The sequence below is a fragment of the Melanaphis sacchari genome, unplaced genomic scaffold, assembly GCF_002803265.2.
Source record: "Melanaphis sacchari strain LSU unplaced genomic scaffold, SCAv2.0 Contig0_pilon_pilon, whole genome shotgun sequence".
Classification (NCBI taxonomy): Eukaryota; Metazoa; Arthropoda; class Insecta; order Hemiptera; family Aphididae; genus Melanaphis; species Melanaphis sacchari.
The window spans coordinates 3,350,538-3,368,534 of NW_020270366.1; the positions used below are offsets into that span (position 1 = coordinate 3,350,538).

Sequence of the window (17,997 nt, forward strand, 5' to 3'; positions counted from 1 at the left end):
TCAAAGATGCCAACTTCTATTTCTGTACTTACATCGACTGGAATATCTAAAGAAATTGTATGATACTTAATAACATATTTCTTATACTCTTCAATTGTGTGTTCAGTAGATAGAAATTTATCGATTTCATCTTGAGCTTGTCCATTAATTAAATAAAGATGTTCATCTAAATCGTGTATAACTAATTCTGGTAATACCCAATAATCATCCAAAACCAAAGTTAATCTTTTACGATGTTTATTTACTATATTCATATCTATATTAACCTATATTTTAAGAAACATAATATAGTTAAAACTGTACTTAAATCTTTTTAAATTTAAAATATACTTGTAAAATTTTGTTGGTATAAGGATAATCCTTATATAATCTATGTTCAAGGCGTTCCAAATTCATAACCATTTCCCTGATTTGATCATAAATAGACATAATAAAATCCCGAATTTTTCTGAAAGTAGGATAAAATTGTAACATCGAATTTCTGTATATTAAATCTGTTACAAATCCAGGATTAGTCTAAATCAAAAATTAATAAAATAGTTAACTATATATAACTAAAATAAAATTAATTTTATACTTTAGGGTTGCACATAACATCAGTAAATTCTTCCATTATTTTATATACATACTCTTGATATTTTACTTTCATAATATATGCAACACAATTATAAAATGAAGTTTGTTTTTTTATGTTATCTTTCTTTGGAATAAAACGACTAAGCTTGGTCTAGAAAAAAATATTGATATAATATTTTTCAGTATTTATAACTTAGTATAAGTAATATTGATGTTACTTAGTTAACAACAAAATATTTAGATTGATATTATAAATTACTTTCAATGTCAATCAAAATAGTACACTGACAAATTAATAAAAATAAAATAAAAATGATGTATAATAATATTAAAAAAAGTAGGCAAGCGAGTCTATAAATAGCTCAAAAATAGTCAAAATATTCTAAAAATGTATTATGTACAAAATTATTAACATAAACACTTTACATAAACACAATAAAAATTTCAAATTGATGTTTTGAAAATATCCCGTTTACATAATATACGTTAATACCGCTGTTTTTTATTAGTTTTTCTTAATTATTCAAAAATTCGATTCATATAAGTCAACAAAAAAAGTAATAACTGTTAAAAGTAATATATTCGATCCTAAACCATCCTCTAAGTTGAAGATGAATCACGATGGCTCAAAATGTGATAACGACGTCAATAAAATAATTAAAAGTGTGCGTAATATTGTAAAACCATTAAAACCTGTTTCAAATATAAGCTACTTTGAACTCCATTTGTAATTTTCAATTTTAATTATTATTTTTTGAAAACATATTATAGATACTACTTTTGTAGGATTTTAAATAATACGAATGTATTTTTGTTGTGCATAATTAACTTTTTGAAACTCCCCCACAGTAAAAACTAACTACAGGCATATAACTATTATTGTTGAAACTTAAAATCTGTATAAAAAAAAAAAAAATATAATATTTTTTTAAATTTTAATATACAATTTATGTATCTTTTTTATTATCACACGTACTGTTATGGTGCTTTGCACTTGCATTTCCCTGTTTTACACTTTTTTACACAAATAAATTGATTTTAAATCTTTGTTTTTTTTATTCAAATTCGATCATTTCCGTGCTGTCTCTCGAAATGAAATTTTTGTTTGTGTCGTCACATTATCGAATTCTAGAAATATTATTTTGCAAATTATAAATTAGTTTAAACTGAAAAAATTTGAAAAGCGGTCTTTTTTAGTCCCTATCAATTATGGTAGTCAGAATTAAAACTGATGTACGTGTGCACAGAAATGTAAAACACGGAAGTGCAAGTGTAAAGCAGCGAATAACTGAACACATCAAAACGCCACGATAGCAGTACATGCAACAGTACCTAATAAGTGATACAAATAACCTACGTACGTAATATATTATTATACTTAAATACTTCTATAGTGCATTTCATCTTTTAAGAGTTTAAAAAATGTCCATAGGCGCAATTTGGGGAAGCTTGGGTTTTTTCATGTTAATTTAGATTTTAATAGTTGGTATATTAACGTAACGTTGGCGATAACACCCTTTCGGCGAATATTTCAGAATATTCTAAAATTAATGTTAATTGCTATTTTACTATAATTTTATTGATAATGTTAATAAATAATAATTATTAACCAAATATAATTGATATGAATTAAGTGATAAATATTTTTGCTAAAACTGAAAGAAGAAATGTTAGAGTGAACTGTAAAATCAAATTATATTATAAAAATTAATCTAACCTAACTGTTTATAATAAGTTGTAATTTTTTTATTTGATAATTTATGGCGTTTATAGTATCATTATAATATCATTATATTTTATAATTTATTATTAAGTACTAAGTATTATATGAATCGTTAATGATTGATGTTCAATAAAATAAGTCCTAACGCATCAATAATTAAGTATATAGTATGTAGTTGGAATTATATATTACATCCAACAGTTTAAAGTTTAACACTTACATTTTAAACCACAAATAAACCATTTAAAGTGTATGGAGTAAACATAAATTAAACAAAACACTATTTAGTACTAAATACATTAAGCTCAGGTAATCATTTTAATATTCAGTATAGAAGTGTACTCGTATTTACTACTTATTTATATAATGCACCAATACACTAAAGTACATACTAGGTAAGACACATTGGTTAAATTTAAATATGAATACTTGAGTACAGTAGGTAGTGGGTACCTATTTTTAGAGTTAAGATTTACTTGTTGAAATAATTGTTGTACACTATCGAACCATTTAATTCTCATAAAAACACTGGCATCAGCAATGCATTTCCGTACATGAACCATATATTCGGGCAAAGTGTATTTTAAAATACCTCTAGCCGCCATTTCTGCATAATCAAATACTTGGGTTGGCCTGTTAATAATAAATGTACAAATTAATTTAAAATTATGTAATTAACACTAATTCGATACCTAAATTTATTTGTTCTCAAAAAAAATATGTTGATATTTTTACTTTAGTCTATAATTGTATAATAACAGTATAGATACTTACATATTGTAGATGTATATTTATTTATATTTTTATATATACCTATTGTATGCATTTATAATTAATGATTTTTTTATTTAATAACATTAAACATTAACGATTTTTTAATACTAAACGTTAATAAATAACTATTATAAACGCTATATAATCTTAAACGGTTATTATTAATAACTCATTTTATACAGACGTACTCAAAATTCTTGTGCCAAATTTTGATCATTTCAGCTATCAAAGGATTGGCTTGATGCAAATTATCTCGAAGGAACAACGCAGCACGTCCCATTGACTTCTTCCATGACGCACTATCCTTTCGAAGTTCTTTTCGCAATGGAGTATCTAGTACAGGTAATTTATTATGTACCGCATATACATCATGTAATGAGTATGCTACGACAGCCTCTTTCATTGCTTTCAAATAACATTCCTGCGTACAACCAATAATTATAAAAAATTGTGTTTGTTAAGAAAACTATTAATTTTTTTTAATTTTTTGTCTATCATTGCCCTTTAAAGCAATAATAGTCAATAAGTAATGTTTAAATCATCAATGTAAAGGGTAATTTTTGATAGCAAATTTGATCTAACTTAGCTGTTGAGGAAACAAAAGTAATTCTGATTAATTTTCAAAATACTAAAAACCGAGAATATTTACTTAATCCCTACTTTTAAGACAAATTCCTTTTTATTATTTAAATGGAATTCATAAATTCGTAAAGACTCAAATTTTTCTCTTAATATTTATATTAGCATATCCTAAACATAAGATAATTTTCAAACATTTTTCGGTGCTTTTAAACTATTTAAAAAGATTTTAAATTTTTAAATTTATTTTATAAGCATGTCAGTGTTTAATATCTAAAGCTTAAGAATTTAATACAAGACGTATACTCATAAGTTTGCCCTACTAAAACTTAAAAAAATAGTATTAAGCCACACTTATTATTTATGAGCGTTTCAAAATCAAATTGTGATATAGAGTATTGCTGAAAATTTAAATGTAAGTATAGGTAATAATAATATATCCTTAACCATTTTTTTTTATTTTGTTACGATTTAAAAATTATTAGTCGTCAAAGTTTATTGTAATTTATTGAAATTTATTGTTATCAGCACAATTAAATTTACAAAATATTTCGAATAATTTTATGCTATTTAGTTATATTTTCTTGGTTTTATTATTATTATAAAATTGTTGATAAAAATATTTTTTCTTTGTTAAAAAGTTCTAATTTTAGTACACGACTCTTCTTAAGATTCTTCTTTATAAGAATTTTCTTACAGCTATTTAAAAATATCAAAAATGTATCAATTTTTTTTTTTTTTTATTTGAGTGTTATAAGTTCTAATTTTGACAAAATTGAGTATTAAAATAAACAAAAAAAACGATTTCTCTTTAATAATTTTTATTATTTTATCAGATATAATTAAAAAATAATAATCTTTGGTATTTGAAACTTTTCGACATCACATCTAATTTTATTTAATATTTTCTAGTAATATTGTAATTTGTTATATAGGTATTTAGAATAATTGTATAATATTAATTCCACGATTCTATTTACAGCACATACTAATGTATCTCCGTCGGTATTGACCAATAAATTATTATTATTTTTTTTTTTTTAACATAATTCTTCATTCAGCAATCTGTTATAAAAAATTAACAATATACTAAATTGATAACATATGTATATATAATATATATATAGTAGTCATTGGAATGACGGAGTAAAGAGATCTCCCATTATAAACACTTACATACCATATTAATAAAAAAAATAAGAACAAATAACAATTAAAGTAATTTTAATCTTTTTTTATTAAATAAAATCAAATTTATATCAAATAATAAAATAAACTACATGTAGGAATAAAAAAAAGTTTGATTAATTCTAACCCCATGAAGCTTGGTTTATGACGGGATAAATTAAAAACAACTTCAAAACCAAACAGTTAATTCAATATTTTTTAATATTTTATTAATATATACCCATGTAAAATAATTACTAAATATCTTAAATAGCATTAATTATAATTTGTTTAATAACCCTAACATAATATACAGCTTAAAATAATTATCTTACTGTTCAGATTTTTTTTTTAAATTAAAATTTATTGTAAAAAAATACTTTTTTATGTTTAAAAATATAGAATTAAATTATAAATCCTAAGAAGTAGAGGCTAACACATTGCTTCCGTTCAGAATCGTATTTTGTGTCGATTTATTTCCTCATTGAATTCAAATTTAACACAATTATCTGATCAATGACGTGATACATTCGAAACCTATCATGTATAGTTATAGTAGACTAACTTTCACAATATTTTTGTTTTCAATTTTACAATCAATAAAATAGTTCGGTTATACAAAATATAAGCTAAAATAAAAATAAAAACTATTTTCAACACACTAATGATTTGACACTATAAATACATGATTCTACAATTAAGTTTTATACAAACTTACGTTAAGTATTTCATTTTGAAATTCCGGTAAAAATGGTGATTTTTGGAACTCAATTGACAATCTGCTAAGTATACCATTTACTATTCGTGGATCGATGGGAGCCAAATAATTAGCATCAGCCTCAGCACCTTGAGTAATGAAAAAATAATATTTCAAAAATGTGTTCTCGTCCGATACCGCAATATCTTCTTGATCTAGGTATTTAGAGTATTCATCCACTAAATTTGTTCGAAACACTTCACGACATTCACGGTCTTTTTTTGCTTCTTTCTAATAGGTAAACAAACAAAGTAATATACGAGCAATAATTCAAGTTGCGAATGATTTTGATAAATATGACCATTACCATTTTTCTAGATTTCTCAGTAAACCCATGGGGGATGTTTGTTTTTTTTGTTGATTTATTCTGAATTTTGACCGTATTTTTCGATAACGAAAAACAGTCTTTATCCTTTAAATTTTTTTTCTTAGACATGATAAATGTTGTTTATAGAACGTTTAACTGAAATGATTAGATTTGTGATTAATAAATAATAAGGTACTGTTTCATAAAATAAATACCTTCTATATAGATTAACAAACAACGTAATTTCTAAATAAACAATGTAGTACATAGCTATCTGTATTTTAAGTAGAGAATAATATTCCAAACTGCATATTTTGTCACTTTGTTTAATCAATAGGTATAATAGTTTATGACACCAAATTAGCGTAACTAATGGATACCTACTAAACTCCTATAATACCTGAATTTATATTAACTCTTGCTATATAAAGTTAAAAGGTCAGCAGGAGGGGTTTACGGGGTAATATATATTATACCTATTAGATGCATTTTTACTATCTATTGCACATTCATACATTGATTATGATCTATATATATAAATGAATCCCTATTTCCCTGGTCACGCATCACGCGTGAATGACTGATGAATTTTTAGACCAGATAACATAGCCGGCAGCGATGCGCAGCCGCGGCTCCCCTGACAACACACCGCGGCGCACAGTTTGGGAACCTCTGATCTAACGGGTTCCTTACTGTCAATGCCGAATAGTGATTACAAATTTTTGCAAATTTATTTTATGGGTGATTTAACAAGACAAGTCTATCAACATTGTGCATACAACAATTCGATGAAAAACCCAATTATGGAACAACTCCAAATATTTTTCCGTGGGCAAGACACTGTTCGCCCAAAAATGACCTTTTGCTTTTCGCCCAAATATTTTAAAACTACTATCCCTTTTCTACCAAAAAAAAGTATAGCACTTTTTGATCACATTTTTATGATATACACTTAGGTAAATACTTACTTTAAATTATCTATGTCCATTATAAATAGATATATACAATGATCCGCTCAATATCTTATAAAAATAATATCATCATAATAAAATTTGAAAAACTATAATAAATTTGGGTCGACAAGTAAAAAATATAATTCTACCCGTTGGAAATGTGTTACGAGAACTTATAGTGTACTGGGCGAGACACTTTTCGACCAAAAAAGTATTATTAAATAATAATTATAAGTCTTTAGGTAGAAAAAATAATTTTTGTTAGTTATTTTTAAATATAGTAGTAGGTTACAAATAAATAATGATAATAATTACATAATATAAGTCTTTATGTTATACATATCATAAAAAAATATTAAAAAATGTATAAGTTGTGTAAAATACTAATAATAATATAATCATAATATCCATACCTGTCATAATTCATTTTTTTTTTACTCACTATTGTTAGCACTGTTTAGGTTAGGTTGCTGGTTGCTGGTTCACTACTTTTTAAAGTAGTTATTTGAAACCAACTTAACAAAATCATACCTACAAATATAAAAGTATACAAATACCTATTTACTTTTAGGTAATTATAAAGCATAGCTATATACTGTATCTGTCGAGTTGTCCGTTTTGATAATCCATTATGAATTTTTCATTTTTCAATAACATTAATATTGTATATTATATTAAACTTTTTTTTTGGTCGAAATGTGAATCAGCCGAAAAGGGAAGGGTACGTTTTTGGTCGAAAACGGCTATGCCCAGTGTACTAATATATTCAGACAAAAAAGATTTTTTATTTTAAAATCTGGAGAATATAATCAAGACTCTTATGATCTAATAAATTTAATATTTATCGCAAATTATAAATGTAGGATGTAAACGTAAAACTCTAGAATATATGCATTACAACCAAAAAAAAGTAGTTTAAAGGAAATTTCTCACAATCACCACACAACATCAACATTTACTGTATGTTATATTAATAGAATGAGAAAAAATATATATAAAGCTCGTTAAGTGTACTTCCTCCTAATCCTACTAAAATTAAGTGCATACACTTATTGATATGGAAAAAAAAGTTACTACTAAAGGAATAATTTACACAAATAAATAATAAAGTGTTTTTTAAAATGTGTATTATGAAAATGTGGTCAAAAATTGCTAAAATATTCTTAGGCGAATAAGGGAAGTAATTTTAAAATACTTGGACAAAAAAAGACGTGGGTAAAAAGCGAAAGGTCATTTTTAGGCGAAAAGAATCCTGCCCTTTTCCGTTAACACAACAAATATTTGTTACATTATTCACGATCGCATTAGACTGCATGCCATCTAATAATCACAAAATTGTCATCAAAGCAGACAACACGCCTGCAGGGTAACATGCAAGACATTTCAATACGCCAATATTTGATGAAAACATTGTCATCGTGGGTGAAAATTTAGATAATAGAGATATTGTTTTATAACGACGCAATGATCAACTGCAGGGTATGTCCGAAACACATCGATCATTTCATGATATGATATATATTATATAAAATTATATACACACCAATATGTATATATATTTTTTTTATTAGAAAACTTTTGTACATATTTTATTAAATAAAAGATATCAAACTTTTAAAATTAATTATTTTTATACAGTTTAATGTATACAGTGTGATCACGATAAGTGGAAACACTCAATAACTATGTGCAGGCTTCATATATTATAACTAATAGATAAGTATTAAATTTGGTTTAAAACTACAAAATATCGATTTTATTTCCTATTAGTTTCTGGCACTTACTGCAGAATAATATCGACTGTGAAAAATGTCTTAATTTGAACCATTACTGGTACCTATGCTCAATGAATATTTTCCAAATCGGTGGATAGGGACTTATGGAGCAGTTCAGTGGCCACCAAGGTCACCAGATCTTACACCACTAGATTACTTCCTATGGGGTCACTTGAAAACGGTAGTATATGCCAATCCACCTACGTGTCTTCTTGAGTTGAAAAATAAAATACTTGCTGCATGTAATCAAATTACAGAGGAACAAATTATTTCTGCTATTAACAGAGAACTTTTAATTCGTGTTGAATGTTGTTTACAGCACCATGGTGCACAGTTTGAACAATTTGTTAGATAAATAAAACTTTTATGAATAAAAAAAATCAATATTTGTAATTTTATTTTTATTATTTACGTATTTATTATTATCAACTACGTATTTCATACCCGTGCAAATAACATAAAAGCAAATTGCTATAACTCGGTCAATTTTTGACTTAGAAAAGAAATTCAACCACTAAAATTCATTAAAAAATACCAAAAAAAATAATTTGTGGTCAAAAATGGATCATGCCATTTAAAAAAAAAAAGTTATTGTGCGCATGCGCAAAATTAGTTATCAAAAAAATAGTCTAATTATTTGAAAATGTGTATAATAATGTTTATTAGTTAGCCGAAAAAGCAGAATTGAAATATATGAAGCCTGCACATAGTTATTGAGTGTTTCCACTTATCGTGATCACACTGTATATTATTTTTATTTTATTGGTTATTTGTAAATTGTAAATTGTAATAAACAAGAAAATTTAATATTTATTACAATTAATACTCGGGACCTTTTTTTTTTAATTGATATATTTAATATAAAGTATTTTTTTATATTATAGCCATTCTATCACAATACATTCAAGCTTGCTTTGAATTCCAAGACAATATACCAATATTAATGCTAAACTTCTTTCCGTGAGGATACCATGTCACTGCAAAAAAAATATGGTATATGTCAACATGGACCACCACCGAATTTCTTATTATTTGTCAATATAAATATTCGTATAATTAAATAAAGCATATTTTACAAATCCCTCCGCAGCCTCAAACGGTACCTTTTTCGGCTACTACCTACAATGTAGGGCCCTAACTACAGAAGGGGGGGGGGTCAAACCACCCTTTTAACAAAGTAGAAAATGTAAACATTTCTAGTACCTATATTCTAAAATTTAAAATGTTTATTTTTTAAACCATTTTTAATTGAATAAATACTTAATATTATATAATAAATTTAATATTTAGAGTATAGTATCACTGATAACAGCGACGTTACTTTTATTTTAAGTATCAACGTGCAAACGTGCTATAATTTTGCTCCTAGCTTTTGTTGCCGAATTTTCAAGAAAATGCATCATCATCTGATCTAGTATATATTCAAATATAGTTCAAAAAAGCCTACTATCGTCTATCTATTTAAATCTGAAATAACATTTTCATTGAATTTTTATTTTCTTAATAGCTAATAACTTATTAATTCACTTTCTTAGCTTGCCAATGCATATATTGCCTAATATCTAAGTTTTTTTTAAAGGTTATTGATCCTTGAAATATTAATTTTGAGTTGTTTGTAAATACTAATAATAATTTGACTGAAGAGAAAAAGCATCTAGTAAATTATAAAAGTTAACATAATAATCTTCAATAAATTCTTGTAAAACCATGGATTACTCCTACTACATATCAAATATTAAATCAAAATAAAAGAAGGAAACTAAAGATTTAACATCAATGGTTTAGTAGTTATAACTGGTTGGTTTTCAAAATATGTCATTTAGAAATATTTCAGAAATTTAATGAACATGCAACATTTGACTACTATAAACTTTTAGTTACAAAAGCAGAAGAATTTTTGAATATTTATTCAAACAAAACATCATCAATAAAATAATAACTGCTTTAGATAATGACAGATAAGATAGTTGGAATAAATAAATTATAACTAAAGTTTTGCTTAAAAGTATTGTATGTAAAGATCAGATTTATATCTATTTTAAATATATAAATGTATCATTAAGTAATACATTGATGATATGAATAAAAAAAAAATTATGATTTAATGTAGTGTGTTAATTGGTAAATTCTTATCTATGAAACTGGACCCTCCTCATAGAAAATTCCTAGCTATGACCTTGCTATAATATATTGATATTAGTATAGACAAATAATTAAAATAGAGATAAAAATACCTAAAAATAAAGATTATTTTTTTTAATTTTAGTAAACTACTTTAAAAACCAATCATTATTTCTTATAATTTACTTATTAAGAGAAAATTAGAAGAAGCTAATATAAATAATTTAACAGTGAAAAAAATAAATATTTATCGTTTCGTTACTACACTTTGGGAAAATAACCACAAAAACGAAATTTAAGTTTTACTTTAAATACAATTTTTTTATATGATATATTATTATGTACCTATATGTACCTACTCCATCTTTTTTTTTTTTAATACCTATACTCTATCTAGGTAAATTATTTCCGAGGTAGATAACCCGAAAGCATTAGGTCAGGCTATAGCCTGACTAGTAGTTTCCCCTATACTCATTGGTAGCTTCCCATTTTAAATAAAAAGGTAAATATTTTGTGAATTTAATTTTAATTTTAGTGCTACCTAACTTTAAGATTGGTATTTTAATGTTAGAATCTCGGCATCGGGCATGTACTCAGACTTTACTGTTATAACGAGAAAAATAGGAGGGATAAATAAAAGAGAAATGGATCTGGAAAATAATAATATGTTTATATATTATACACAGATAAGCGCTGGGAAATATAATCAGCAGATATTAATATTAAATGTACGTTATTACCTTCCTAGTTCCTCTTGATTTTCGAAGGGTTCTCATTTCTCGAAGTCATGTAGCTGAGAATTTGATGAAGTAGGTACACCGTAATGTAAATATAATTTATAAACTATAATAAAAATATGTAGTATGTATTATAATCATGCAATTTACCAAATTCGCAGCAGTGAATATCAGCGTCGGGTTACCCTACAGGCAAAACAATCAGGTGATTGGAGCGGCAAATTTGTTAAGGCGGCAAATTTGCCGCACTTAAGAAAAAAATGTATTTATAAAATTATATTATAATGTCTTATGACTTAGTTATGACTGTAATGAGTATTAGCAACTAGGTTATTAACTCAGTAAGATACTGGAATGGTTTCAATGAATGCGATCAACTGTAATTGTTATTATTAGCGAATCTATGTTTTTTTCAGAAACCGTTTATAAATATATGTTTACACATATTATACATTATGGCGATAGCCGATACGACGTTGTTTTTGTCAATTATATTTTATTTTCGTGATTCTATTACTTACAATTACAAAGAATGTTATACATATTCTTTAATCCTTATCATAACATTATTCTGCTTATTAGTATACCGCGACACTGAGACAGTGCAACTTGTGTACGAGTCTTTATTCATTTTTATTATGATTCTTCAAATTATTACATCACAATGAGTAATGGTAGAAAAAGGAAAAGTGGTGCAAGATACAAAAAGCTGCGAGAAAAGCATGAAGAAAAAGAGAAAAGGGTTATTCAAAAAATAAGATAACTCGATACTTTTTTCACAAATTTAAAAACAGGTAAAAACAATTTACTCTATATTTCTATAAAATAAATATATTTTTTTTTTAATTTTTGATGACACGTTCACTGCGGTTAGGTTAACCTGCCAATAAATTGGCGTCATCCGCACAATATTTTACAATACAATGTGTCTCAGCCGACGCTTGAATAAAATAATATTAATTAAGTTATATCAATTATATAATATCGCCCTCGTACCACTTCGCCATCGATCGATTCGTAGTCGCAAATCGACGTTTTTTTTTTATAATATTAGATGTTTTAAAATTATTTGAGATATCACAGTCACGAATCGCAGTTGTATTATTTTTGTGCGCCAATAGGCATTTCTTATTTGTATTATTGTACCTAACTCCGTGGTGTTTAGTGTGCGAAATTATATTATAATATATTAATATAGGTAGCATTTAGGTAATATAGGAATGTGTATTGTAAGATAATCCGCAATGAACGTTTCAAAAATAAATATTAAATAGTTTGGCTCTTCTTTGCATCGAATCTGAATTAGTGTCGACAATTGATTTTCAAGACCTAATCGAAACATTCGCTAACCTAAAAAGCCGAACAAAAATATTTTAATAAATTTATTATATAATATTTGACGATTGTATTAAATTTAATATAATAAAGAATTATTAAACTAACAAAGTATTTCTATATGTATTTTGTTTTAAAAAAAAGTATAAAATGAAAGGGCGGCAAATACCCTGCTTGTAAGCGGCAAATTGCTTAATCCGCCACTGGTGAATATATTATGCTTTTTAGGAAAAACTAAGATAACACAAATAAAAAATAACACTGGTTTAGTTTCTTGAAAAGAAAAGTCCAGTTGTCGCTCGCAGAATCCTGTGTTGAGACGTTGAGAGGTGTTGTTCGAAGTGCACATGCTCTGACGAAAGAGGCAAAATGGTCAATCCAACCAGAAGCTGGTGGCTTCATCAAAGACCTCTGCATTCCACGGAACTAGCCTTATTTTTGGCGGTAGAGACCCTTGTTCGGTCTTCCCCAACTTCTGATGGCACACAAGAAAGTCACACGTCTTGTGCCTCATTGTCACTAACACGTTTCTATGAAATATTTACAATACAAGCCGTTCCTTTCATCAATGATGATTTATAAAAGACTGAAAGATTAAAGAGTTATGTTGGAATTCACCGTTATCTGTGTACGACAACTTGAACGTTTTATATTCATTTATATTTAAGCTATAATATGCAATGATATGTCAGAATTACGAATCACGATTTATAGATATTATAGTATTTACACATCCGTGTCACAAACTAAAAGTTAGTTTTTTTTTTTCACACACACATTCCATTTGCTATGTGGTTCGTGGTCACTGGTCAGCATATATTATTATTAGTTATTACACTACCCTTGAGTAATATTATTACTCTATGCCTCCATGAACTGTACACACAAGATGAACATTGGACAGTAGATATCTAAGATACCTAGGTAGTAGGTACATCATTATTATATATCTTTTATTTTTTTTTAAATAAAACATAGTTTATCATTAAATGCAGATAATAGTATATTGTATAATATGCCCGATGCAGATATAATTGTTTTAGTTATCACTTATCAGAGTTATCTAAGTTTCTGACAAATAATGGTCGTCACTCAATAATTTAGAACTTATTCTACTGTAGTATTGATACCACGGTCTTAGATCTTCTAAGACCGTGATTGATACTATAACTACAATTCATATACCCATACAGCTGTGATAGATAAGCATATATTGACATGCTAATTTAAACTTTATTACACTCTCGTTGTTTATCTTACACCATCTGAAACTCATAGTGTTATTTTTTTTCTACACATTTATATTTAATAATCGCACATTAAAATAAATCTAAATTTCAGACCTTTCTATAAACAGTACCAATATTAGTTGGAGAATAATTTAAAATTATTGAAATTCAAATATATAAAAATTTAATATTAAAAACTTAATATTAATGTTGTAGTTTTTTACATGTATATGCAAAATATGTATATTTGTCAATTAAACTACAGGTTTTTAGCATAAATTATAATGTCAGTTTGTTAAGTATATAACCTATATACTTCTGAAATTCTGACTATATAGTATGACCACTTTTTCAATTATGTTATTGACTATCTCTTCCTACACCCACAGAAAAGGTATCAACATAACCAATTATCAACTTGTTATTAAATTGATAATTCATTAAAATATTTTAATGCAAAGAAATGTAATTATTTGATGTTTAAATATAAATGAATAATAATATGCTGTAAATAATGAAAAATATTGAAAGAAACATTATTTTGCTTATAAAAATGTATTTATAAAGTTAAATAATATTTTTTCTAGACAATATTTTTTGAAAAAAGCTACAAAACTATCACACAAAATTCACCGATGTCAAATAAATAAAGTTTGTATAAATATAATGTTTTTATATTTAAATATCTAATTACATTTTAACATCAATGCTTTATTTAATATAGATAACACGGCAAAAATATTCATAACACTATGTTAATTTTACATAACCCATCAAACATTATCGATGTTGATTAGTGAAATACTAATATTTAGGAGCTGGACTTACTGGAGGTTCTGAGCTTGAAGAATAAAACTAAAACAAATAAAACAATATATTTAGTTATTAGTTAAATATTATATTTAAAATGAAATTAAACTGCTGCAGAAGCAGTAAAATATTGTTGCACATAATTTATATCCATGACGATGTTACCACTAAGGAAACATAATTTTTTTACCACTCCTGCAGATGTAAAGAAGACCATAATATAAGTAGGTATAGTATATTTACAAATTAAATTCAATATTTATAGGTCAGGTAAAACCTCAAGCTTTTAAGATTATTAAGATGAACTGATCTTCAAAGATTAAATTCCCAATTGTTATTTTTTATCTTAAATTGGAATTTCTTTTTTTATTGAATAATTAAATTTAGTCTAAGGCCATTTAAAACTAAACATGAAGAATTTTGTCTAAAAAAAATTAATAACTATTAATGTTTACTTTTTAGTTTCCTAATAATTTTAATATAATTAATGTAATTGTTTTGATTTATTCGCACAAAATATCTTTCATATTACTATGATAAAAATCAATATCAAAATGTTAAACCTTGGATAGTATACTTTTATACCAAAAATATCGTTCAGAAATACCAAAAACTGACAAAAATGTTAATTTACATTTAATATTAGGCTACTGCTATCTATACTAAAAATGACCAAAATTCTGTAATTTATTTATCTGAACTTTGATACATAAATTAAATACTAAATTATTGAATAGAATAACTTAAAATGTTCTACTGAATCCAAATTTGCTATGTTGTACATTTGTAAGGAGATATACATGTAGGTAGTGTTCTATCAAAAAGTGTTCTTTTTTAAATTTATTGTAGATACTTTTTTAAAAAAAAAAATGTTAAAATTTAAATTATCAATTGCTTGTTTGATAAATAACCAAAAACTATAACTGATTTTAAACCAAAAACTACAATCAAATTAAGTAATTTCCAAAGAGAAACCAATCAATTAAATGTAAGTTTGTAAATTTTGTAAGCAACATTATATTTACAGAATATTAACATACTTTGTAAGTTTTTTGTTTATATTCTTCCCATGGCTCTTGATTTTTCTTAGGATGCCATGTCACTTCAGGGTTTTTCATTGCTAGTCGAGTCAAATAAAAACCAGCACCAACCATACCAGCACCCAGACAAACAAATAATGGGATTAACTGAAAAAAAATTGTAAAAATTTGGTGTTTAATAATGATTTTATATTTGACCTTTGTAATAAACTACATAGAGCATTGAAGTATTTGAAATAAATATTATATCGAACTTCCTAAATTAAATTAGGTACTTACGGACTTGTGTTTTTTTAAGCTTTCTATACTCATTCCTGGCATAACCATTTTGAATTTTTTTGGTACCTTAAACTTATAAAGTTAAAAGTTTACAACAAGCACGCACTTAATGTGAAAACTGAAAATAAAAGAAATAAATTTTACGTATAGCCTATCACTTATGTAGCCTTGGCGTTACATAGAAAATATTTTTTTTTTTTTTGTATAGTAGTGTTAGATAACATATGACATTGCAGTGTAGCAAACTGTACCATTTAAATCGTAGAAAAATGCTCACGGAAAAAAGCAACCGAAAAAATTTTACAAATTTAAAATTAAAATATTATTTTAATAATAAATAATAATTCAGATTTCAGAATTCTTATTTCATTCTCTGTACTCTCAACTCTGTAGTGACATCAAAATGAGCTTTTACTTTTCATTTTTTTTGTTCTTATATTGTTTTTTTTTTTATTTACCTAATTTTTAAGTAATGGTTTTGGTTTAGATATAAAGGGTTTAGGGGTTAAATATCCAAAATATAAATTAATTATTATGTCGAACCGAACTATCAAGCATCTGGTATTGTTCAATTTTCGAACTTCAAAGTATTTATCAAACTAAACTAGATTTTCTGGGCATAGTAGTTCAAAGATGAAATATTTGTACAATATCTTTAAAAATTATTTATGAAAAATTGAATATGACTATTTAGAAATAATTATGTTATGAGATCCCGCATACCAATATTAATTGCTTTTTTGTTTTCATTATATTTATGTGACAGCAAAAATCTATTTTGAATTAAACAATAAACCCATAGAAATATTCTACTACCGCAATTGTGTTATTGATAAAAATATGTTTATATAAATGGGCGAGACCGTTTTCGACCAAAAACGTACCCTTCCCTTTTCAACCAAATTTAAAATAGGTCGATTCCCTTTTCGGTCAAAACAAAAATTATAAACAAAATAACATTGATATATAATTTTTGTAAAATTATAGCAATTATATAATTATATAATTTTTAAAATAATTAAAAATATAAGTTACCTCAAATTTTGTATAATAAAATATAGAAAATTATTTAAAATATAAAAAAATCCAAACGGACAACTTGATAGGTACAGTATACCATTTCTTTCAATACCTTACTTGAAAATAAATATATTACTAAAATATTGTAATCACATTTTTAGGTATAATTTTGTTAAGTTATTTTAAAACAATTGTTTCAAAATGCAATAAACCAGCGCTAACAAAAATCAGACAATGATAGAACACAATTAAAATTTATATTGACCTTAAATCATTTTTTTTTTTTATATAATAATTATTATAGATCAATTTAAACCATATGAGTAGGTTTGTGACATATTAATATAAAAATTATGTTAATATATAGATATTCTTATATTTTAAATAATTTTCGACATTTAATGCAACTTATACTTTTGATAATTTTATATAAGTAGGTATAACATTAACTATAAACTTTAAAATATTAATTATTATTAATAATATTTTCCATTATTTTACAGCAATTATATACCTATTGGCTATTAGTTTATATATTATACATATTACTATTTACTATTATACTTAATAATTATTGACAAAAATTGTATGTTATTTTTTTATATATATACTTAAATACTCAATTCATTTTCGTTTAATTTTCAATTTTCTTCTTCAGACTTCCCCTTTCTCTCTTTCTTGCTCAGATTTTAAAATAGGTACTAATATTTTATAATATTAAGTTATGCCATGAGAGGAAGGAGATTTCCACAACTTTCCATTAGATATCTATAGCAATGTACGATTATTAAAAAAAAAAAATGTAAAGCCACAAA

General features: G+C 25.5%; 1 protein-coding gene across 1 annotated transcript; it reads right to left on the reverse strand.

Moving 5' to 3' along the window:
• Positions 1–14,745: 14,745 nt before the first annotated feature.
• On the reverse strand, positions 14,746–16,328 carry LOC112596350 (cytochrome c oxidase subunit NDUFA4). The gene is made up of 3 exons (XM_025341992.1): positions 16,163–16,328; positions 15,884–16,030; positions 14,746–14,888 (listed from the first exon to the last, which is right to left on the reverse strand). The coding sequence occupies exons 1-3, from the start codon at positions 16,208–16,210 to the stop codon at positions 14,838–14,840; spliced, it is 246 nt and encodes an 81-aa protein (XP_025197777.1). The 5' UTR covers positions 16,211–16,328; the 3' UTR covers positions 14,746–14,837.
• Between the last annotated feature and the right edge of the window lie 1,669 nt (positions 16,329–17,997).

Coding starts and splice junctions, on each gene's coding strand:
- LOC112596350 (XM_025341992.1), bottom strand. CDS start 16,210: ATGGTTATGCCAGGAATGAGTATAGAAAGCTTAAAAAAACACAAGTCC. Junction 16,031..16,162: donor GCTTAAAAAAACACAAGTCC/GTAAGTACCTAA, acceptor ATTTTTTTTCAG/TTAATCCCATTATTTGTTTG. Junction 14,889..15,883: donor ATAAACAAAAAACTTACAAA/GTATGTTAATAT, acceptor TATTTGTTTTAG/TTTTATTCTTCAAGCTCAGA.